General features: G+C 35.1%; 1 protein-coding gene across 1 annotated transcript in view; it reads left to right on the top strand.

The window, feature by feature from the left end:
• LOC138716496 (uncharacterized) overlaps positions 1–26,544 on the top strand; it is a 299,515-nt gene that overhangs the window by 227,821 nt on the left and 45,150 nt on the right. The window contains exon 4 of the mRNA XM_069849639.1: positions 234–279. Coding sequence (XP_069705740.1) covers positions 234–279 — 46 coding nt within the window. The remainder of the gene's footprint in view (positions 1–233; positions 280–26,544) is intronic.

The following is a 26,544-nucleotide window of genomic DNA, read 5'->3' on the forward strand; positions in this document are numbered from 1 at the left end:
CTTAAAATTTAAATTCTGTAAAAGGAGATATGTTTTGAATATGTGCATTTATTAAAATTTGAAAGACTTAAAAAGCATTAATGTGATTACAATAAAATTTATATGCAAGAATACTTACAGAAAGGGGATGAAGTGCAGAAAATATGTAGTCCCTATCTTAAAAATGGCAGAAAATAGAAATTTCGTCCATCACCGTCCTTAATATTAATATTTATTTTTTCCTTTCTTTCCAGATTCAAGAAACGCTCGAATCTTGGGATCCAGAAACTTCAGCAATCGGTGAGTGAATTTTTATAGAAACTAACCAATATAAAGTATACGCAATAATATAGAAACAAAGTCTATTTCGCCTTAATAATTAAAAATAACGCAAAAAGACCAAAGAAATTTCTGTTCCTTATATAGACCTATTAGGGATATATTCTGTGAACTTACTGTCTTTGAACACCAGCTATGTGACAGTGATTATTCAATTGGACGAAGCTAATTTCAAATTTATATTTGATCTTTCTTTTGTAAACTGACACGGAAGAATCGGACGTTTTTCTTCGACTGAGAATACTTATTTATTTTTATATGTAATTTAATTTTATGTGGGAAAGAGATATTTTTCTTTTGAAGTCGTTTGATAAGATCTGTGACAGCTACAACGCTTTAAGCAAGTCTTAGTGTTTATAAAAGCTACATTAGAATAATTAAAAATTAAAGTAACGGCACTAAAAATAAGTTCCAGATTCCTTTACTCATTTTAGTAGGTATCCCAAAACGCGTTCATGCAAGAGGGGTTGCCTGACTGTCCGGCATTGTAATGACTATAATTATACCTTATAAATCGTAATATGGAGTTACCGGACATCGCTTCCTGAACTCGTATTGCTTGTTTCGACTCCCCCTTCCAACACTTAGACTGTGGGTCGTATCACGTAAACTGACTGTGTAGGCAATTGCTACACTTCACTGGAAAGAAGCAAATAGTAACTGTTGGTACATGTGGGTAAGACCACGTATGAAGAATTTTCAATATCGACTGAAGTTTAATTTCAGTGATATTTTAACCAGGATTTTTGTGTTTCCATTTCGTAGAATATTCTGGTCACGAGACATAATCATAAACTTTGTCTTTTCGGAATTTACTTCCAAAGCTATCTCTTTACTTGCTTCAAGTAAAATTTCCGTGTTTTCCCTAATCGTTTGTGGATTTTCTCCTGACATGTTCACGTCATCCGCATAGACACTCTAATACTACTATCACAACTATTACTACCACTACTACTACCAGTATTATTGCTACTCCTTCTAAATGGGGGTATATAAACTCCTTTACTAATCGTTTCAGAATCAAATGCGTAATATAAGTATACGTAAAAATAATATAAAAAATGCTTTTAATTATTTTAAAAGTCTGGTCTTCTTAAGACGTGTTTTTAAATGTATTTTCTCTGAAGTAACTACCGATCGCTGAACAAAGCTGGATAGAGAGCAACGTTTGTTAAGACACGATTTCATAAAATAAACTGCATTTGACCGGCCGGATACGGTAAACGCTGCGATTACAAAGATTGTGGGTACAGTACTCTTCGACATCCGTGTGCTGCGGTCTTGTACGACACAGGGGAAGAGAAAACAAGTCTAGAACATTTCTCACGCTTCGGAATCAGACGCCAGACAATCATGATAGCATTAGATGCATCTATCGCATTGCTGTTGCGTCAGACACGAGAAATGAAATTGGTCAATCATAACAACAGGAAAAAGAAGAAGAAGAAGAAGCTGTTTTATCTTCACATCAAATGCTAGGAAGAAGACTTAATAACATTGGAGTAAGCTGCTATCACTTGTGTCTGTGTGGTTTCATAACTTACAGGGGAATGTTTAGTGAAAGTAAAATCATTCAAGAGATCAGTGAGGACATATTTGAAGTTAGAGCCTGAGAAATACTATCTTACATTACCTTACATGTTGCTGAGTGAGTTCCGATATCTTAGCTAAGGCATTAGTAAGCAAACATATGTCTTCATATCTATATTAACCTAGAGCCCGGATGTTTAGGCATTTATAACAGCTAAAATAGGAGGCAAAAAGGCAATAAAACGTAAAAAAGAAGCACAATAAATTTTAAAAAGGCATAATATATTTTAGCAATAAATTTAAATTATATCAACATAAGTCACATATTTATTTCGTAGGTGACACATGTTGACTTATAATACTGGGTGTTCAGTTCAAAATGTGTCATGGCTCGCTGTATGCCGTCATGTGGCTAGCCGATGAGCCTAGAGAATTCAATCTTCCTACACTTCCGCAGAGGTGTACAAACTATGAGGCAGAAAAGTTGCCTAGCAAGTACGGCGTTCATTCTGAAGAGTACGTGCCTATACGTACGGTAACACCGGTAGTGGCAGGAATGTGAACTATTTGGAAATGCGTACTGTCGGGATATGGGGAGAGGGTTAAGACGATTACTTACGTATTTGTTGACATTAACTTCGACGGTCAACATGGACACGGAGCATTTGATTTGTTTTGGGGAATGTTACCATACGCAACCGATGATAACAAATACCCTGCGTACGACTTGCCGGCGCAAAACACAGTTCGAAAGAGGTTATGGTAGCACACAGACCGTACAGACCGCCATCTGTTGCTACGACGTTCAAGTTATACTATACACGTTCTCAAGTTCAGATTGAAGAACGCCTTGAATAATAGGCAACGTCTCTGACATATAAGCTGAAACTCGCTTCAAATCGGTGACTCAACAACAGTGACGTCATGACACACTTTGAAATGAACACCCAGTATACTTTTTTTCGTGATTAACTGTCTCTTCACAAATCTAACATAACAAAAACTGTTCTATCGGTTGAAAACTCATGGGCACCAAATTCTCTAACGTAAGCATGAAGTTTACTTTTCAATGGTTTACTGAATTTAGGCATTCTAGCTAACCGATCTTATACCTTCTGTCACCCGACAATAACTGACTGTCCCTCACTCAAATTTCTTTCTCCTACAATAATAAAACGTGTAGCACAAAATTGTAACTGTAGGATTTGAAAATATGAAAGCAAACAATTGGAAATGCTACGTGACAACTTCTATGAGAACGAGCTTAATATTTAAAATTATAAAGCTGATTGTTGGTATCGTGAAGACATGACTATATTATATTTGTCGACCATTATTCATATTACACCAATAGTATTAAAGCACGATTATTAGCAGATTAATCACCGAAATAAATTAGCTACTTTTATATTAGTAAATAAAAGTAGTTAATTTATTTTGTTACATTACATTGGAGTTAATTAGAAAATTGCAAGTAACCAAGAAATATTGCTTTAAAATGACTATTACACTTTTACTACGTCACACTACTTTCGACCAAAAAGGACGTCTTTCAACCAATCATGGCTGCTTATCGCACAATTTTATCGCGTCCCTAGCATTTGTTTAATTTTATCACTACCCTAGCATTTGTTTCTTTGTTTGCCAACATTTCAAACTGCACTGGTCTGGACGTCAAAAAAAAAAAAAATACAAACCACTCCAGTCAATGCACAGCACTTTCAAATATGACTCGCATTGGCATTCAAGAACAAGAATTAATAAAGATCACTGGTCATATATGAAGAGCACCATTCGGAAATCCTGAATAAGTTGAGGGATACACCATGTACATCAACGAGTTCATTTCTTTTACGCACACGTCCAATATAACATCAACTGAACCACCAACCACTAAAACATTCAAATTTGAAAATTGTACTTTCAATAATTGTTTCTTTTAAAATTATTCATGTTTATTTTTTATTTCATCATCGTTAATTAAAACGTTTCTTGTTTATTTCATCATCCCTAATTAAAACTTTTCTAACGCTTTTTTTTATATTATTTAGGTTATGTTTGTTATAGCTTCTGCTATATGATATTATGGATAGTCACGTATCAGAGATTGTTTAATACTAAGATTTATTGAAAATAATCTGTCAAGTGACGTTGATTACTGGGATCCGGATGATTGAAGTGGAATGCAAATGTTTTAATAAAAATGAAACTGAATCAACAAAGCCTTCTTGACTAATAGTAACAGTCCACAGAGTTCAATGATGATTCCATAGTTGGCACAACTGATACCGGTAACAAGAAAACATAATCATAAAACACTACTGCCATCTAGCGTAATGTTTAGATGGTACAATAATACATTTGAAGACAGTTGTATTTTCGTAAGCCAATTAGTATTTTATTGTATTGGAGTACTTTGTTACTTCTAATCTTTATATACTTTCTTCTAATCGTGTAATAGTCAATTAAATCCCACTCGAGTTTTGATTTTCTCTAGATAAATCAAAACCTCTATGAGATTACTGTTGATAAAAAAGGAATTTATTATTGAATTAGTAAGAAACACCTTAAAAATAAAAAAAATAGGCAAAATAAAAATTGGCCCTATTACTTTGATTTACTCCAAATCACATTTATATCTATGCAAATAATGATTTACTTCCACCCAGTGAAAAAACCATTTTACCAAACATCCGGCCTCTACTAATAATAAAACTGTAACCAAAATGTTTCTGGTAATTATCGCTTATCCAATAATAATAGGTGTTAAAATGTTTAATTGACTATCCTAAGACCGAAAATAACATTTTTGAAATATTTGTTTGTATGTCATAAAATTCGGTTCAGCCATTATTGCGTGAAAAGGTAACAAGCATGTATGTCTGTCTGTATGTTTGTTACCTTCTCACGAGATAATGGTTGAAACGAATTTTATGAAAATTAGTATGTAAGATAAGTTAGTGCCCATTTGAATTTTAGGCTATACGGTATTCAAAATAGTTACTTTAAAAGGGGGGGTTGCAAGGGAGCCGAAAGTAAAATCGAAATATCTCGCTTATTATTGATTTGTGAGAAAAATGTAACATACGAAAAGTTGCTTTAAAAATGTTTCCGACAAGTTTTATTCTATGCAAAATTTTGATATGACTGATATTTAACGAGATACATGAGTTTTAAAATAACAATATGTTTTATGTCAATGCTGCCTCAATCAGACTAATACAATGAAATGAAAACAAATGATGTCCTTGCATAACAGACGGAAGATATTCATTTAACACCATTTTTATACGGAAGCATATGAATGTTTATCAATGGTAATATGCAAAGAGAGAGTTTGTGCGTTTCTATTGAGGTTCGTTTTCCGACCAAAGTCATCACTAGATACTTTCCAACAATGTGGCCTCCGCGATCTCCAGATTTCAATCCGGCCGACTTCTGGTTGTGGGGTTACCTTAAAGAACGAGTTTTCCTGACACATCCAATAACAAGAACAAGAGAACGGTGGACATCTTTCTAATGTTTTGTAAACCCCGTTGTACTGTGATGTTTTTGTTTTTTCCCTATCTCAAATATTTTAATATTTATAGCGGTTTAAGGGGTTAGGTACAGTTTACAGCAGTAAAATGTTTTGATATATTCAACATTTTTTTCCTCCATTACTGTAACTTGTACAATAATGAAAATTGGTATGTGTAAAACACTGTCCTACTGCTATATGAAAAAAATATTTTTACGATTTAGAAAAGAAATTACTCATATTTTTTCTTCAAAATAAAAAATGATGGCAGTTCACTTTGCAGTAATGAAGCGTTTCCCTCATAACTCATAAACTTGTTAACTTTTTCGTGTTCTCTCTCTTTTATTTTATTTATGAAACTCATGTTTACAATATCATGCTCTTACAACTACATTCTATAATAAATACTATTTTTTTTTATTTTGTGTTAGAAGAAAGAATTGATATTTGCCCATTTTTAAACGAATTTATTTTTTATCAGACACTAACAAAGGTAGAGAAGTGATCTTGCATCATATTGTAGATATGACATGTATAAATAAACACAAAAAATTTCATCACAGAATATTGGATAGTTTTTTAGTTGTGTGGGAAACGCTTCATCAGTGCACAGTGAACTGAATTTGGAGGGAGGAAATAGTTTTTTTATCTTAAATTTTTTTTTTCATATAGCAGGACAGTGTTTTAAACCTACCAATTTTCATTATTGTACAAGATACAGCAATGGATGAAAAAAATGTTGAATATTTCCAAAATTTTAATGCTGTAAGCTGCACTTAACCCTTTAATATTTGAACTGACTTTTGAAATACCCTATATATTAACATGAACTTTTCTTCCTGCTTTTAGGTGCTCTGTACTTTCTCCAAAGATTTCTGACAAACTTGTTAACACATAGTAAACACATTTTTTTAAGTCCCGGTTGGAGCAAGTTATCTGGTTGAGATTTTTTCCGGGGTTTTCCCTCAACCCAATATGAGCAAATGCTGGGTAACTTTCGGTGTTGGACCCCGGACTCATTTCACCGGAATTATCACCTTCATCTCATTCAGACGCTAAATAACCTAAGATGTTGATAAAGCGTCGTAAAATAACACTACTGAAATAAATAAAACATTTTTTTTTAAGAAAGCTACGACCCTTTTTTAAATATAAGCTAGCTTTCTTTTGTTAATTTAACAGGGGAACTTTTGCTATGGCAACTGACACCTCAAACTATTGAGAACTGAACTATTGCCGTGAATCAGAAATAAGAGGACTAAATGAACAGCCCAACATGTGCTGCTTCCTGCAAAGGCATGACTTCCTCACATTGTCGAATTGGAGAGTAGAAACGAAGACCTCAATTCGAAGCAGTGCTGTATTACATTTCATGACGCTACGCAAATACACAACACGCTGAATGCTGTAATTGTAGCGTGCATATACGCACGACCCGACAAGGACGATTTCTTGTCCACTTCCACATATGGCGCCCCAATTCAGAGTCGTGACCGTCCTCATTCGATTGAAATATCTCCCATCTATACACATCCCATTTTTAAACATCATGTTCGCGGACAATCATCGTTCCAATTCATTGAGTTTACTTAACGACTCACCACTCGGAATCGGCTCATCATAACTTCCTGCAGCATTCAGTACAAATGCACCAACCTCACTCCTCTGACAAGGGGACCTTCCTAAGCCACGATGTCCGACCTCCACTGAAAAAATAGTGGTGGTAATGGTAGTTACAAATGGCTTTTAAGGAAGCCGAAGGTTCATTGCCGCCCTCACATAAGCCCGCCATCGGTCCCTATCCTGAGCAAGATTAATCCAGTCTCTATCATCATATCCCACCTCCCTCAAAGCCATTTTAATATTATCCTCCCATCTACCGTCTCGACCTCCCCAAAGGTCTTTTTCCCTCCAGTCTCCCAACTAACACTCTAAATGCATTTCTTGATTCGCCCATACGTGCTACATGCCCTGCCTATCTCAAACGTCTGGATTTAGTGTTCCTAATTATGTCAGGTGAAGAATAAAATGCGTGCAGTTCTGCGTTGTGTAACTTTCTCCATTCTCCTGTAACTTCATCCCGCTTAGCCCCAAATATTTTCCTAAGCACCTTATTCTCAAACACCCTTAACCTATGTTCCTCTATCAGAGTGAGAGTCCAAGTTTCACAACCATACAGAACAACCGGTAATATAACAGTTTTATAAATTCTAACTTTCAGATTTTTTGACAGCAGACTGGATGATAAAAGCTTCTCAACCGAATAATAACAGGCATTTCCCATGTTTATTCTACGTTTAATTTCCTCCCGAGTGTCATTTATATTTGTTACTGTTGCTCCAAGATATTTGAATTTTTCCACCCCTTCGAAGGATAAATCTCCAATTTTTATATTTCCATTTCGTACAATATTCTGGTCACGAGACATAATCATATACTTTGTTTTTTCGGGATTTACTTCCAAACCGATCACTTTACTTGCTTCCAGTAAAATTCCAGTACAGCTCTATATATGAAAAATAAATTATTCATGTCGAGGATAGCTGCCCCCCCCCCCAAAAAAAAATAAAAATAAAATAAAATAAAATTTAAAATAGAATATTGTTGATCTACAATTAATTTAGATGCTGTTACCGCTAGGTACCCCTTTTTCAAGGCCAGCTACCCTTTTTGGATTCTTCTCTCTCTTACCTAAACATCTTATTCTTGAACTCCTTAACCTCTGTTCCTCTCTCAAAGTTTCATAACCATACAAAACAATCGGTAATATAACTTACCGTTTCATAAATTCTAACTTTCAACTTTTTCGAGAGCAGACTGGATGATAAAAGCTTCTCAACCGAATAATAGTAGGCATTTCCCATATTTATTCTGCGTTTAGTATCCTCCCGAGTGTCATTTATATTTTTTACTGTTCCAAGATACATTTCCAACTTTTTTATATTTCAATTTCGTACTATGTTATATTCACGAGACATAATCATATACCGTACTTTCTTTTTCGGGATGTACTTTCAAGCCCATCTCCTTATTTGCTTCAAGTAAAATTCCCGTGTTTTCCCTAATAGTATGTGGATTTTCTCCTAACATATTGACGTCATCCGCATAAACAAGCAGCTGATGTAACCCGTTCAATTCCAAACCCTCCCTTTCTCCCTGAACTTTCCTAATAGCATATTCTAGAGCAAAGTTAAAAAGTAAAGGTGATAGTGCATCTCCTTGCTTTAGCCAGCAGTAATTTGGAAAAGCGTGAGACAGAAAATGGCCTATACGTACTCTTCTGTACGTTTCACTGAGACACAATTTAATTAATCGAACTAGTTTCTTTTGAATACGAAATTCAATAAGAATTTTGTATAAAACTTCTCTTAAAGGAGTCATATGACTTTTTTTAATCTATGAATACCTGATCCACTGTACCCTTTATACATACTCCCATTTTTTCTCCAATATCCGTCGAATAGAAAAAAGGTGACCAATAGTCGATCTATTACACCTAAAACCACATTGATGATCCTCAATAATTTCACCTACAATACATATGGAAATTAATCTTCTCAAAAGAAAATATAAATTGTATAATACAAAATTATAGAAGGATATCGTACTAGCATATTTTGTGGATGAATTCCACAACAAAATAATATTGCACTATAGACCAAGGAGAAGACGTGGTAACGAACAATCTAGACATATTTGGGAAGATAATCACTGAGAATGAATGTGGCCTACTTAGATCATGGTGATGATGATGATGGTGGTGGTGACTGAAAGAGAGCAAAACTCTTCACTTCAATATAGATTGAGACAAGACTTCAATTGGCTATTTGTGTAGCGTCTTTAGAAGCTTCACAAACAATAAAGGTTCTGGATCCGAACCCCACACGCTTTAACTTCGTTCTTTTTGTTGCATCTCCGCTTTTACTTTCCTTCACAGCGGTCCATCTCCCCCCCTCCCCTCAAATCAACCTCTACAATCTCCGTTGTTTAATTTGCTCGGCACCTTTCATCTTGGACCACGTGTTTCTTTTCATTCAGTTACAGCTGCGATCCATTCTAAGGCGTGGCGCAGGCTACAAGTAACACAGTTGATTAATATGAGGTTGGAGAGATCTAGTCTCGCCGCGCAGCATCTCCAATCGAAGGGGAGTGATAAGTAACGCTACAGTGCTGCACTCAACGAGCCAATATCGTCATTGTTGCTTTGTGTTACCCTCAGAGGCGTAGCGACTCTATAAATACTATAGAAGAGCTATTTTCTGCGCCGTCTCTTAACACAAATTATATTCAGAACACGAATAGTTGGGACTTAATTCATTACTGCTGACAAATTTTACTTTATAACGTTTCCAAGTTGGTTTTAGATTCGTCTTCTGGCTTATTTTTGGACACTTTACGTTCCTAGTGACGAATATTATTTCATAACGTTCCGAAGATAAGTTCTAGATTCGTCTTCTGGCTTATTTTTGGACATTTGCATTCCTGGTGACGAAAATTATTTCATAACGTTCCGAAGATTAATTCTAGATTCGTCTTCTGGCTTGTTTTTTGACATTTGCATTCCTGGTGACGAATATTATTTCATAACGTTCCGAAGATTAGTTGTAGATTCGTCTTCTGGCTTGTTTTTTTGACATTTGCATTCCTGGTGACGAATATTATTTCATAACGTTCCGAAGATTAGTTCTAGATTCGTCTTCTGGCTTGTTTTTTTGACATTTGCATTCCTGGTGACGAATATTATTTCATAACGTTCCGAAGGTTAGTTCTAGATTCGTCTTCTGCCTTATTTTTGGACATTTGCATTCCTGGTGACGAATATTATTTCATAACGTTCCGAAGATTAGTTCTAGATTCGTCTTCTGGCTTGTTTTTTGACATTTGTATTCCTGGTGACGAATATTATTTCATAACGTTCCGAAGATTAGTTCTAGATTCGTCTTTTGGCTTAATTTTTGACACTTTACATTCCTGGTGACGAATATTATTTCATAACGTTCCGAAGATTAGTTCTAGATTCGTCTTCTGGCTTATTTTTGGACATTTGCATTCCTGGTGACGAATATTATTTCATAACGTTCCGAAGATTAATTCTAGATTCGTCTTCTGGCTTGTTTTTTGACATTTGCATTCCTGGTGACGAAAATTATTTCATAACGTTCCGAAGATTAGTTCTAGATTCGTCTTCTGGCTTATTTTTGGACATTTGCATTCCTGGTGACGAATATTATTTCATAACGTTCCGAAGATTAGTTCTAGATTCGTCTTCTGGCTTATTTTTGGACATTTGCATTCCTGGTGACGAATATTATTTCATAACGTTCCGAAGGTTAGTTCTAGATTCGTCTTCTGGCTTGTTTTTTTGACATTTGCATTCCTGGTGACGAATATTATTTCATAACGTTCCGAAGGTTAGTTCTAGATTCGTCTTCTGGCTTATTTTTGGACATTTGCATTCCTGGTGACGAATATTATTTCATAACGTTCCGAAGATTAGTTCTAGATTCGTCTTCTGGCTTGTTTTTGACATTTGTATTCCTGGTGACGAATATTATTTCATAACGTTCCGAAGATTAGTTCTAGATTCGTCTTTTGGCTTAATTTTTGACACTTTACATTCCTGGTGACGAATATTATTTCATAACGTTCCGAAGATTAGTTCTAGATTCGTCTTCTGGCTTATTTTTGGACATTTGCATTCCTGGTGACGAATATTATTTCATAACGTTCCGAAGATTAATTCTAGATTCGTCTTCTGGCTTGTTTTTTGACATTTGCATTCCTGGTGACGAATATTATTTCATAACGTTCCGAAGATTAGTTCTAGATTCGTCTTCTGGCTTGTTTTTTGACATTTGCATTCCTGGTGACGAATATTATTTCATAACGTTCCGAAGATTAGTTCTAGATTCGTCTTCTGGCTTAATTGTGGACATTTTACATTCCTGGTGACGAATATTATTTCATAACGTTCTAGATTCGTCTTCTGGCTTATTTTTTGACACTTTACATTCCTGGTGACGAATATTATTTCATAACGTTCCGAAGATTAGTTATAGATTCGTCTTCTGGCTTAATTGTGGACAGTTTACATTCCTGGTGACGAATATTATTGCATAACGTTCTAGATTCGTCTTCTGGCTTATTTTTTGACACTTTACATTCCTGGTGACGAATATTATTTCATAATGTTCCGAAGATTAGTTCTAGATTCGTCTTCTGGCTTATTTGTGGACATTTTACATTCCTGGTGACGAATATTATTTCATAAAGTTCTAGATTCGTCTTCTGGCTTATTTTTTGATACTTTACCTTCCTGGTGACGAATATTATTTCATAACGTTCCGAAGATTAGTTCTAGATTCGTCTTCTGGCTTATTTGTGGACATTTTACATTCCTGGTGACGAATATTATTTCATAAAGTTCTAGATTCGTCTTCTGGCTTATTTTTTGATACTTTACATTCCTGGTGACGAATATTATTTCATAACGTTCCGAAGATTAGTTCTAGATTCGTCTTTTGGCTTAATTTTTGACACTTTACATTCCTGTTGACGAATATTATTTCATAACGTTCCGAAGATTAGTTCTAGATTCGTCTTCTGGCTTATTTGTAGAGTCCTTAAGCTTATTTTTAAATACATTTTTGGTTATTGGTAAAGCCTTTAGTAAGTGTGCAGGTAAAGCATTCCAGTCCCTGATAGTACGATTGAGAAAAGAAAACTTTCTAGTGTCCGTCCTCTGTCTCCTTTCCCTCTAGATGTACAGTAGATAGTAGGTGCTAGAAAATATTTACACCATATTGTTTACTTTAATACACACTGTATCCTGACAGGATTTTTTTTTTTTTGCACGATCGTGTTTTCTTCTTGTTGTATTTACAGCTATTGTTGTTAGGTCTTGAAAGTTAGAATTTCCACACAGAAACTTGTTTCTAGGGAAACCATTCTTCGGAACATATTATAGTGCACATATTGTTACTTAGTTACCATTAGGGTATAGTTTTTCTTCGATTTTGTAAAAAGTAATTCCCAACCTTGTTCGTAATATACCATTACAAATAAAAATGTCAGGAATATACCAAGTGCAATGACTTGTAACCATAGCGATATTTGCATGCAGCGATCCCAATTATGAATCCTGTTACATCTGGTCACGTGAACACCGGAAATGCTATCTTCCGGTGAAGCCGTTCCTCCATAAATCCACAATACAGAACGCCTTACATAACAAACTGTGTCACTGCGTGGCATACAATTTCTCATTACACGCATATGAGCTAGCACTTAAGAGTCCGTGAGTTTACAATCTCTGCATGAACTTCGTGGGCTACTAAAGATAAATTAATTTTCCTTTTGAGTAGGTAAGTTTGACCTATGACATAAACATGCATAAGTGACTATGTTGAAGCATATTTGGTGATGCACTCCGGATAAAATTTATCGGCAATATCTTTCCTGGAATATTTGTCTTAAGAATCTAAGTAACTGTGACCGTGAAACAGCCTGGTTGGGACAAGTTTCCCGGTTGAGATTTTTTCGGGAGCAAATGCTGGGTAACTTTCGGCGCTGGATCCTGGACTCATTTCGCTGGCATTGTCACCTTCAACTCATTCAGACGCTAGATAACCATAGCAGTTGATAAAGCATCGTGAAATAAACCAATTAAAATAATAAATCAAATTATATGTTATATACTAGCCGTACCCGTGCGCTCCGCTGCACCCGTTAGAAATAAATATAAAGTAATTACATAATTAAAATAGGACATTTGATCCAGGGAACATTCGTGTTTGATATAAAGATAAATCGTTTATTATGTTACTTAATTTAAATTGTATTTGCATAATTAAAATGCGATCATTTTGATCCAGAGACCACTCATTTGGTCATAAAAATTATTTTAGGAAATACAGGAAACGAATGTACAGAATAGCCTATCAAGTTTTCTGTGCATAAGAAGCTATTTTAATCTTACCTGTCCTCGATTCACTCAGAAGTTACTGTAATAACATTATAGCATTATGTCCATCTAGAGAAACTACACTTTCCAATGGTGGATTAATAATTAATTATACAAATCGGTTAATTTAGCTTCTGATATTACTTCATACAAACACAGAAACATTATCTGTAGGCTATTTTTCATAGCTTTCGATTGTTGCTGTCCAAGGCCCCTTATAGACGAAGTCATTTGTTTTTTAATTCATTACACGGCCTTAGATGGCAGTTATTTTAATTTTAAAACTCATTTATCTCATTAAATATCAGTCCTATCAAACTTTTTCAAGGAATAAAACGTATCGAAAATTATTTTTAAAGAAACTTTTGTTATGTAACATTTTTCACAAAAATCAATAATAAGCGAGATATTTCGATTTATTTAATTCAGGCCCCCTTATAACCCCCCTTTTAAATAATGTATTTTGAATGCCATATAGCCTAAAATGTAAGTTACAACGAACTTAATTTATATTCCAATTTTCATCGAAATCCTTTCAGCCATTATCGCGTGAAAAGGTAACAAACATACAGACAGACACACAGACATACAAACAAAAATTTCAAAAAAGCGATTTTCGGTTTCAGGGAGATTAATTATTTATGTTAGGACCAATTATTTTTGGAAAATCGAAAATTACCAGAAACATTTCGGCTACAGATTTATTATTAGTATAGATCATTATTATTATTATTATTATTATTATTATTATTATTATTATTATTATTATTATTATTATTATTATTATTATTATTATTATTGTGATCAGGACTATTAAATAAATATGAAATAGCGTTGGCCACATTCTACATTCTTGCCTATATCCTCGATTGACATTAATTTTGGCGTTCTTTTCTAGTTTTAAGTCTAATTTTAATGATATTATACGAACTTTGTGTTACTTTAGACGTTTAGGTCTTCTGACAGACCAAAGTCTGTCAAACGCCTTTTGGAAATCAATGAAGGCTATAGCCTGGAGTTAATAAATTCTGAGCTAAAATGTTTCCGGAGTTATACGTCATTACACTTCTTTTCGATAAGATTTCGTATTTGGAACACTACTGAATCAGGTTTCTAGTAGACAAGTTCTTTTGTTTAATATCCATAGCAATGACGAAATTTTATCGACTACAATATTTCCCATGCCCTTAATTTCGAGACGAATTTATAGAAATAGTAGTGGCTTGTGCAGTGCAAACTAAGTTCATTAGACGTTCAAATAAAAATTTTTCAGTTTTGTTTTCATGAATACCAGACATTTTGAAAGTTATTTGCTTCCATAATAATGATATATATTCCCTCAGAATGTTTTTTTATGCCAAATACTTTTTTCTTGAACCTATTCACCTTCAGTTTATGAGTTTCAACGCGAAAACGCAAGTAACACTGTCAGAACGATCAGTGTGTTTTTCATGTGGGAGTAAAGTAATAGCTATTTCAGGTCATTGTGGAATGTAGATGAAAGTTTAAAAACGTCAGGTTTACTATGCTGTCGAACAATAGACATAACATCTTGGTATAGCTTGAAATGTAGAGGGTAAAATCATTTTATTCTGCTAAGAGATCTTGCTGAAATGATCGGAAGACTACAAAATTTTGTAGACCTCTTATTTTATCAGTAAGTAATACTTTTTGGTCTTTCCTTAGGAACTATTTTTGCGCTCTCTCGAGCCAATACTGAAGGGAATGACGCATATAAATATCTACACCACACCGTCATTAAGTATATGAAAAAGACCCAACCCCACTTGATTAATAACTATAAAAATATTTGATTTTTAATAAGATTTTTATTATCTTACGCAAGTTTTATAGTTTTATTTAATAGCCGTCACTCAGTAAATTATATAAATGAAGATCTAATTTAAGATATTCTCTACATCTACTTATATAACTTCAAAACGTTTCACTTCCATATCATCAATATAGCATTAATATGTATAATTAATGAAAAATAGCCACAGCATGGTATTAACTATAATAATATCTCGTTTCTAATGGTAATAATGTCATCAAACCACCTCAAGTTTTGTAGATTTTAATATCCAATACACAGCTGTACTCAGAAAATTGCACACCGCAGAATCAGACTTGTAAATTATTTTTTACTAAGTCTTGAAGTTTTTAATAACCAATTTTGTAAATATGTCAGTAACCCTGCAGGTCATGGCCTTCGTGTAATAGCCTATTGTTTATTGTAGTGTGTGTTTTGTTTTATTCTGAAAAGCCATTATTTCTCAAAACTGACGACAGATTGATTTTGGAAAATGGGAAAATGATGTAGGAAAATTATCATTTCACTGAAGACTACTATTTTTCTGAAAAACTTTGGGTTCCAAGCTTCAAAATTAGGGGTCATTTATTAAAATCCGTTTTCCCGTAATCTCCATTACCATTTCAAATTATATATATAGATATTCATTGCCTCAGATCAGAAGATATACAGACGGATGCCATGCTTTATGTACAGCCCTTGTTCATGAGAAAACCGAAGTAGCCTATTATTGGAGGGCGTGATGCGTGTGACCTTCATATTTTAGCGGAGATCTCTGAATCAAGGGCAGACAGTAAATAAATGGGAGAAAAGGCAGGTGTGCCGGTGGGTTCACCGACTGCGGTGATGGACGATTGGTTTCAATTGAACTGAAATCTGCTTCACCTTTAATTACCGCTTTAATTCAAGTTCTGGATTTAATGGGAAGAACCATCTGATTCAATGTTCAGCCCGCAGAAATAAGGCGAGATTAAAAGAAAATAAATTACTAGTGTTAAAAGAGCGCCGCTCGTAAAAAATTGCAGTTGTAAGAAATCTGTGAAAGACGTAATGAAAACTGATATCAAAACTTAATAAATGGAACCAAGTGAGGTGCAAAATGAGGTTAGAAAATAATTTATTAACTGACACATTTATTGATTTTTTGCATAGTTTCACGTTCAAAATATTTCAATAATGTTTTTCTGTCTGTCTATATATATTCATCTATCTATTATACAGGATGTACCGTAAGTAATGTCATTAATTTCAGGGGGTTATTCTTTGAGATATTTCAAACAAAAAAGTTTAATACAATTTTCCTCGTTTTCGTTTCCTTTTCCAGAAAAATAGTTTTATATGAAATGTTTCACAGCGTGTTGTGGGAAAGCCACTGATTGAATTTCCAATATGGCCAGCCAGTTTAAGAGATGATAATAAAATATTAAAAGAATTTTAGTTTTGTCCTTTAAACTTGCAGAAATTTGATCTGAACAAATGTAACCTTTCGTTCTACAAAGTAATTTTAAAATGTTGCATTCTTTCGGATCAGATTTCTGCATGTTTACTTATTTACTTACTGGCTTTTAAGGAACCTGGAGGTTCATTGCCGCCCTCACATAAGCCCGCCATTGGTCCCTATCCTGAGATAGATTAATCCATTCTCTATCATCATATCCCACCTCCCTCAAATCCATTTTAATATTATCTTCCCATCTACGTCTCGGCCTCCCTAAAGGTATTTTTCCCTCCGGCCTCCCAAATAACACTCTATATGCATTTCTGGATTCGCTCATACGTGTTACATGCCCTGCCCATCTCAAACGTCTGGATTTTATGTTCCTAATTATGTCAGGTGAAGAATACAATGCGTGCAGTTCTGCGTTGTGCAATTTTCTCCATTCTCCTGTAACTTCATCCCTCTTAGCCCAAAATATCTTCCTAAGCACCTTATTCTCAAACACCCTTAACCTATGTTCCTCTCTCAAAATGAGAGTCCAAGTTTCACAACCATAAAGTACAACCGGTAATATAGGGGAGAGTCGGGTAGTATCGGACATCGGGTAGTATCGGACAGTGCGTTTCTTTCATCTACCACCATATGGTAGTGCCTGAATGACATGATTACGTTTCTCTATGCGACATCACAGAAACGTAACCATGTCAATCAGGTACTATCATCGTGTGGTAGATGAAAGAAACTCACTGTCCGATAATCCCCGATGTCCGATACTACCCGACTCTCCCCTAACTGTTTTATAAATTCTAACTTTCAGATTTTTTGACACCAGACTAGATGATAAAAGCTTCTCAACCGAATAATAACACCCATTTCCCATGTTTATTCTGTGTTTAATTTCCTCCCGAGTGTCATTTATATTTGTTACTGTTGCTCCAAGACTTTTGAACTTCTCCACCTCTTCAAAAGACAAATTTTCAATTTTTATATTTCCATTTCGTACAATATTCTGGTCACGAGACATAATCATATACTTGTCTTTTCGGGATTTACTTCCAAACCTATCTCTTTACTTGCTTCCAGTAAAATTCCCGTGTTTTCCCTAATCGTTTGTGGATTTTCTCCTAACATATTGACGTTATCCGTGTAGACTAGCAGCTGATGTAACCCTTTCAATTCCAAACCATATGAATTACAGCAATACTAATTTAAGTCAATAGACTGCGCTAGCAACAGTTATAATTGGTAATGTATTATAGCATATTTTTGTGGATTAGGATCCTTACAATGGTGCCAACTGTAGATCAGAAACATTTGCTTTATATTCATGTGTGATAGAGTATAAAAACTTAAAAAATATCTCTCTCCAAGTACGCGGGAGTTTTTCATTGGATCTAGAGCTATTTGACTGACGTTGGGTGGCTGATGGAACTTGCTAATCTCATCTAGCTCTTGCTGTGTGGTTTAATGTACAGAATAATATTGTTTCATTTGTCATTCTTGTGACATCCCGTCCGTATTCTCTTTTTACCAGACTATTCTTTCAATTACATTATTAATTTTTTTGTGTTAGTCGTGCCTTCGCTTTGATGCTGTACTGAGATAAAGATCATCTCAGTGTTCTTTCTTTTGTGTGTGTGTCCCGCCTTGACCGATACCTATTGGTCCAGAGGATTTCTCGATACTCGATTGTTTGGGTATTGCATTCAGATTCCCCACCACCGGTAAGCAGATAGACACGTGGTGAGAGGCAAAAAACAGGGAAGAAGAAGAAGAGACAAACATAAGATAATGGAAAGGAGGTCAGTGAACCACGACGGAGGTGAAGTAGGTAACAAGCCAGAGGGAGAAAAAAAGAAAACTAGCATCCATACAGGGGAAGAGGAAGCAGAAATATGAATGAGTGGATACCGAAAAGAGAATCGTCGATTGTAATAGATTCATTTAGTTGTAAGCCTCTGCTTCTTATGGCATGGTCAGTGACTCCAAAGCTGTTTTCAGAACGGTCCGCCACGCTAATTGACTTGTGTTTTGTTTTGCGTTTTTAATATTACATAACTAGAACTTCTGTGACAATCAACAAGGAATAAAAATGTGTTTTATTTAAGAAGAAAAATTGTTGATATTTTCAACAGTTCATTATTTTAATCAGTGTGTGTTTGAAGCTGAAAATCTGACGGTGTGAATTTAGTGAAAGGATTTAAAACGTCTGTAACACGTTGAAAGACTTTTCATTATATAAGTGAAAGCTACATCAGTTCATATCGTTATTAATACGTGTTAGACGCATCCACGGGTTGTATCTTTAATCAAACCAGTTCCTCTCGTCATAGTTTTTCGTCGGAACACTCTATCATCTTCTCGTCTAAGTGCTTGATGGTGTCTTCACTTTGATGCATGTATGTAGCACAGCTGTTCACAGGGTGGTCTGCTACGTCATTTGATTATATCGCACGGCATTTCCATACGTGGGGTCGCATGATGCATGCATTCTAATGCCTTAGATTTGATAGTCCTTGTTTCTACACTCCAATGCATTCAAGTTGTTTTATTTTAATACTAGTTCCACCTGACATGTGGCTGTACTCTTCTTCGTTATGTAATTTTTTATTATGGGGCTGTAAAAATTTGCCTTTCTTTTAGACATATACAACATTTTAATCTGTAATATATTTTTAGTATTTATACTGTATTTTGAGACACTTAATCTATCGTTCCGGGATACCTGATACTGACACGGGTATGAAATGAGTACTTTAAATTTTAATTTTAATAAACTATCCTTAAAAACATGCCATTTCTAGGCTACTCAATTTCCATTGTTATTGGTTTTGATTAATCGGTTTTTCTTACTTCATTTCTCGTACTTTAACCTGACCTCAACATATTTATTAGACATTTTTTTCCCCTCTGTTCAACTATGAACATAGTTCCTTAATATATTATAATATTAGTATTTTGAAATACTTTTCTTAAATTTATCTATTGCCTTTGATCTCTTAGATATAAAATGCGACAAAGGAAAACTAGTTACAAAAAAATAAATTAAAGCTATAAATTAGTGAAGCACAAATATGTTTCTTCAAACTTTTTTTAATAATGTTATATTTTTAATGATGACAGTTTTCTTAGAGAACTTATTTGCAATACTGCTAATAGTTCAAATAGGAGAATGACTGAAATATTTAGTAGTCCTACAATAAAATTGTTGTTGATATGAATATCATTGTCTTGTCTATCAAAATGATCATGAAATCAATTAGATCTAAACAAGTGTAGGAATTTCTTACAAAAAAAACCACATTCATAAATAAATAAACAAACCATAAATAGTTTATATGTTAAGTTCAGAAAAAAAGTTCCTAATATTGAGTCTGGTTTTAATTCTAAAAATAATACGTAATAGACGATTTTGGATTGATAATATTGTCTTTAGACCGCCAGAAGAATCCAGAATTAAGATGATGTAATATATAATAGAATCGGCCATATCATAATATACATTTTAAAACATTTACAATCCAAAATATGTCTTTAAAACATTAATAGCACAACAGACCTTACTGAGTATATTGCAAAGGTAATGAAAACGAAAAGGCCAACTAAGATTATTATCGAGTATAACATCAAGAATTTTAGTCTTTAAAGAAAATTTAAGATTGAAGTCATCATATTTAAATATTAGATTTGTAGGGACCGATGGCGGGCTTATGTAAGGGCGGCAATGAAACTCCGGGTTCTCTAAAAGCCATTTGTAAGTAAGTAAAACTACCATCTTAAAAACAACTAATAGTATATTTTGTAATAAAATAACTTCAAAATTTTCATGTTTCCAGACAGTTTTCTGTATTTTATTTATCCCTTGTGGAGCTCATGTCCCGACATATTGATAAGAAATTTAAATGGTTACTCTGTTTACCCTTAATTGTAAAAAAAAAAAACTCCTCTAAAATTAATATTTTCATTTGGATAACTTTTAATGTTAATGTTATAAAACAATTTTCTGCACTTCATTTATTGACATAGGGTAAACTAGGGTCTGTTGGACAGTCGGGCATGTTGGACACTCTGTACTTCAACGTGTTACCTCGCCACTTGTGGGCACCACATTCTGCTAGAAGTCAATGACGAAAGTAGGCACGAGTGGGGCTACTTCCGTCATTGACTTCTAGCAGAATGTGGTGCCCACAAGTGGCGAGGTAACACGTTAAAGTACAGAGTGTCCAACATGCCCGACTGTCCAACAGACCCCAGTTTACCCTATATATTAGACATAACGTGTCCATTTTTATTTTTAGTAGGTTATTTTACGACGCTGTATCAACATCTGAGGTTATTTAGCATCTGAATGAAATGAAGGTGATAATGCCGGTGAAATGAGTTCGGGGTGCAGCACCGATAGTTACCCAGCATTTGCTCATATTTGGTTGAGGGAAAACCCCGGAAAAAATATCAACCAACACCGACAGAGTTTCGAATCCGAGCTACTCGGTTTCGCGGCCAGACGCGCTAACCGTTACTCCACAGGTGCGGACTTCATACTTATTTCTAACTGCAAAACCCCCCTTTAAAAACTAACACTTTCGTTTGTGTAACTTTTTATGGTAATGTTTAAAAACAATTTTCTGCTCCTCACGTGTTGTGATTGGTTCTCATATAGACATTCTTATCAGATTCAGAAACTGTCTAATTTATGAATATGTATGATAAGACTTTATTGTGTTAAATTCTAACGTACCTTGTTTACATGTTTCGACGTATTATGGATCATCCTCAGAACTGATCGTTGTTGGTCTTGGCGCCTCTTGTTTTGTTTCCTGTGAGGGTGTGTTCGTGTGGTATAATGTAGAGTCAAAGAGTGTGTGTGTTCTGAAATTGAGTTGTATGTTGAGAATTTCGTTGGGGTGTGTTTTCGTGTGTCTGTATATTTCATATTGTTCTAGTATGTTTAGTTTCTAGGTTTTTGGTTGGATGTGTAGTATTTCCATGTCTGTGTTGATGTCTCTGTGGGTGTGGTTAGCATTTGTGATATGTTCTGCATATTTACGTTAGTATGTAGGTACGTTAGAATTTAACACAAGAAAGTCTTATCATACATATTCCGAAGTGATACAGTGTTAAAAGTTGTGTAATCAAGATGTATATAAGGTAGGTGTTCCTGATATGGCCATGCTAAGGTTTGAGAATTTTTATAGCCGCCATTTTGAAAAAAAATATGTAAGCCACTTTTTTCTTACTCGTTCTCAGTCTAATGGACTTTCTTAAAACAATTTCCTTTCCCCATAAAAATAGCTTTAATTGTCCAAAAAGTCCCGAATTCCAAAAGTCTACCTAGTGGCCATATCAGGAACATGTGCACATGATATGGCCACCCTTGTTCCATGTTCTACAAATCGTGATTGTTTTCAGTTTGATAGCGCAGTTGTGCTAAAATTAAATAATTTTGGTCTAAAATTAATCAAAATAACACTTAATAATCTTTTTTATAATTCAAAAGTGTAGCCAAAACAGGTTTTTCCATAAAAAATAATTGTTTTCCTTAAAATACAAAATTTTTGCGTAATCCCAGCTATAAGGCATGCAAATTTGTCAGGTGAAAAAGTAAAAGTGAAATGAACTTGATATGGCCATGGTGCATTTGATATGGCCATATCAGGTAAGCTTTCACGAAAATCGTTTGATTATGAACAACTCGTAAAAGATACGCCATCAACGACAATACCAATCAACAGAACATTAAAAACTGAATGGAGTACGATGGTTTTCATGAAACAAGTCTTTGAAAAACATGCGTAAAACAAAGGAGAATTACCAGAGAAAAATAAGAAGAGATCACATGAAAACCGCAAAACAGGCAACTGACGCCATATTGCTCAACCTGACTGGATGGAACGATGAAGTGACATACCAGGATGCCCTTTCACTGGATGCTGCTGCAATTTAGCGGATTTTTTGGTTAACTAACTCACAATAGTGGTGTGGCCATATCAGGAACATGGCCATAACAGGAGCACCCACCATATGTCTAATTTACTTCTAACCATATAATTCCCCATCTTTGAATAACCAGCAACTGTTTTTCACAATACATTTCTAGTGTTAACGTTCTTCATTCTTTGTGCTTGCTTTTCATATTGACGCATGTATCAGAATAGTAATATACGTTACAAGAGCGGTATGTTGACGTTTTCATGGTCGAGGAAAAGATTGAAAAAGCGAAACGTAGTTGAGCTTTTTTAATTTCCGAGAACATGAAAACAAACATACCGCTCGTGTATCGTACATAATTTTGTGCGAAGATCGTTTATTACATACCTGAAAGACGAATTTCTAATTAGTTGCAATGAAATCTCCATCTTGGTTTCTGTTTAATGACGGCAACTTCGGAAAACCAAAATACCTTTCTTCAACATTGTTGCTATAAAATGTTTTCTGTGTTTACTATACTCCAGCAGGCCGTGATATACGTCTGTCTTTTTTTTCCCCCAGTCTATAAATGCGAACTTAAAACAAACGGTAAGGTTATGTAATGATTTATTTTTCATTTTAATATTTTAAAAATATTATTTATATAACATATTGCAGTAATAACATCGGCATCTGGAATCTTGTTGATTTTCTCACGGCTTCCTTAATGTTACTTGTATCAGGAATGCAATAAGTTTCGTGGAGTAGTAGACTTTACTTAATTTTTGCAAATATTTAAAAACAATAATTAACATTGCAATTTAGGTGAAATTGCAGTGGTAAGTTTCAATTTATAATTATTACTACGTTAAACGTCTCTAAAAATAATAATATGTTAAAAGCCTAAAGCAGTAAAATGAATGTCGCGCTTAAGCGGTAAGAAGAGGGAAATTGTTATGTGTGTTACGTTGGGAATACTGAATGTGGTATTTCACACTTACCGCGTATTGGTTCTCTGCGGAAAACAAGCAAATACGCACGATCTCGCACAAATAAACATACTTAAATTTACTTTTAACTATAAAACTAATCCGTGTTAACACAACAACTTTCATTTGTAACAACTTTCCAGCGTTCACGTTTGGAAGCGCTTTTTCCACTTCACGTTTTGTACTTGGATCCTACTTAGACGTGTATGATAGGAGATCGCTGATAAAATTCTTGTCTTTTGTGTTTCTGGTTTCTGACAACTTACTCTGTTATTTCCTTTGGTTGGTTGCCCACCTTAATATTGTGACGATGACTTGTAACACAAGCTGCATTTTATAGTAATGAATTGTGGATTGCAGTGCGGTGATAAAATATAAGTGCTGTTTCAATGACTCCTTTCGTGTGATAGTGGTAAAATTAACTGGTAAGCATTACAACTCATTGTAAATAGAGTACTGTGTGTGTTTGAGTTGCAAATGTGTCGTCAATTTACGTCTGTTAAGTGTTTCGTCCTCGAAATGCGTGTGAAGACAGCAACTTGAAAGTGAACTGAGTGGACTGGTGACTGATTACAACATTTCCTCCGCGTGAAGTGTCGTGTCGCCGTGATCGGACTGCGTGTGGTCATGTTGGTCGTCTGACAAGACACTGATAAAATGCCCGTCACTTCGCATTGCTTGATCTTAAGTAAGTGGAAAGATATCACATAGTCACTAGATTTGTGTAGTCTGTCTTTTGTTTTTCACATTCTAAACTTTACAAATACGGGAGATAATTATGAACATAAAAACTGTAGGGTCAAGTAGGGCTAATAAGATACGGTAAAAAAATGGGGCTAATTTGATACAGACTTTAAAATGTACCAGAGGCTTAGTTTGAAAATGTTTAACGGGTTAGGTACAGCTTACAGCAGTAAAATTTTGGAAATAATCAACATTTTTTCCTCCATTACTGTATCTTGTACAATAATGAAAATTAGTATGTGTAAAACATTGTCCTACTGCTGTATGAAAAAAATATTTTTACGATTAAAAAAATATATTTACTTTTTTTTTTTTCTTCAAAATTCAGTTCACTATGCAGTGATGAAGCGTTTCCCACATACCTCAGTTTATAGGTTATGTTACATAATATAATTAATTAATTTGTCTTGTTTTGTAAGCCTTTCAGAAAAAGCTCCAAATAAAATATTATTTTTCTCCACAATTTTCTTCACTTTAGAATCCATTTCTACGTTATAATTTACAACAATGGCAATTGCTTATAATAATTTATAACTACAACAGCGGAATTATAGTAATCCAGATGGCGGTGGTGTGAACAAAGAAGCATCGCCATGACCTACATTACATAAGCCATGGTTTTCTTAAATAGTTTTTTTTTCCTTTCAAGCCAAATAGACTGACTCCCTCCGTGGTCTGGCTTCCAGATCAGGAGGTCCCGGGTTCGATTCCCGGGCTCGGCTCTCGGTGAATTTTTCTTGAAGAAGAAGAATTCCCTGGGTGTCTAGAGTCTGCAAATTTGTATGAATTTGATTGTGAGTTTCCCGGGTTAATATTAATTAAACAATCAACACAGATATAAAAAAACATCAGGACTGTCGCTGTTCAGTAACCTGAACACACGTTTCAGCGTCACATTGTTGACAAGTAACTCCATCTGTTAGCACAACCATAAAGCATCTAATAGTTGCTATAGAGTTACCAACAACGAAAAAAAAAAAAATATATATATACACTGGTCAAAAAAAGTTAAGCATAATTAGACATATAACGGTTTTTATTAATTAAAATAAAATAGATAAATTATAATTGAGTTTCTTGGTTCCACAGAATAAACTTAAAAGTAGAAATACACTATTTGTTAACAATGGACTCAATATGAAATGAAAAAGTTGAATTGTTTGGAAACAACGGAAAAGATAAGGGAAGTTGAAATTCGTACATCATCAAAGAAAAGGAAATGGTGCTTTCAGTACCCTGTTTAATAACGTGTTGGTCCTCCACGAACCCTGAGGCACTCTTGTATGCGACGGGGCATACTCAGTACCAACGCATCTAAGCTCTCCTGAGGCAAATTGTCCCATTCTTCCAAGGCAGCATTCCTGAGTTCTTGAATCGTTAATGGGTGATGTGGACGATTGGAAATGGCTCTCCTGAGAAAGCTCCATGCATGCTCTATGCAGTTCATATCCGGTGAGCATGCTGGCCAATCCATTCTTCGGATCCCATGTTCTACCAGATACCGCTGCACACTATGAGCACGATGAGGCCGAGCATTATCGTCCTGTAGAGTGAACCCTTCTCCTACAGTCTCTGCAAAACCACTTACTATGGGTTGGAGGATGTTGTTCTCATACACGGCAGCAGTCATGTTTCCCTCTATTGAAACCAGTGGTGTGCGGCGGCCAAACATGACACCTGTCGAAAACAAGATTGAACCACCAAACTGTTGGTGATGTTCCACGGTCATTGAAGGATGATTTCGTTCCCCTGTTCGTCTCCATACGCGAATAGAGTTGTTGTCAGGGTGTAGGCCCATTCTCACTTCGTCTGAGAATAAAGTTCTGGTCCATTGGTCTCGTGTCCAATTCTCATGTGCTCTAGCCCATCTTGCACGAGCACCCCTGTGATGTGGACGGAGTGCTGGAGTCTTGAGTGGTCTTCGAGCATACAACCCTATGTCATGAAGTCTATTGTGCACAGTTTGGCTACTTACAACAACACCAGTGGCTTCGCGCAGGTCATGGCGCAGAGTTGTAGCTGAGGCTATAGGGTTCCTACGTGCAGATAACCTTACATACCGGTCCTGACCTTGTGTTGTTTTGCGTGGACGGCCCTCGCGAGGTCTATCTGCTATTGACTGGGTTTCCTGGAATTTTCTCCACAGTCTGGAGACAATACTCTGATTCACATGAAGGATGTTAGCAACATCAACTTGTCTCATGTTTTGTTCCATCAAAGTGATGATTTTGATGCGGTCTGCCATTGTAAGGGTGTTCCGAACCATTGTACTACACTATGAAGCAAAACGACACTGATTGAACTTTGCTCGAATTACAGGCT

Source organism: Periplaneta americana, chromosome 16 (genome assembly GCF_040183065.1).
Source record: "Periplaneta americana isolate PAMFEO1 chromosome 16, P.americana_PAMFEO1_priV1, whole genome shotgun sequence".
Taxonomy (NCBI): Eukaryota; Metazoa; Arthropoda; class Insecta; order Blattodea; family Blattidae; genus Periplaneta; species Periplaneta americana.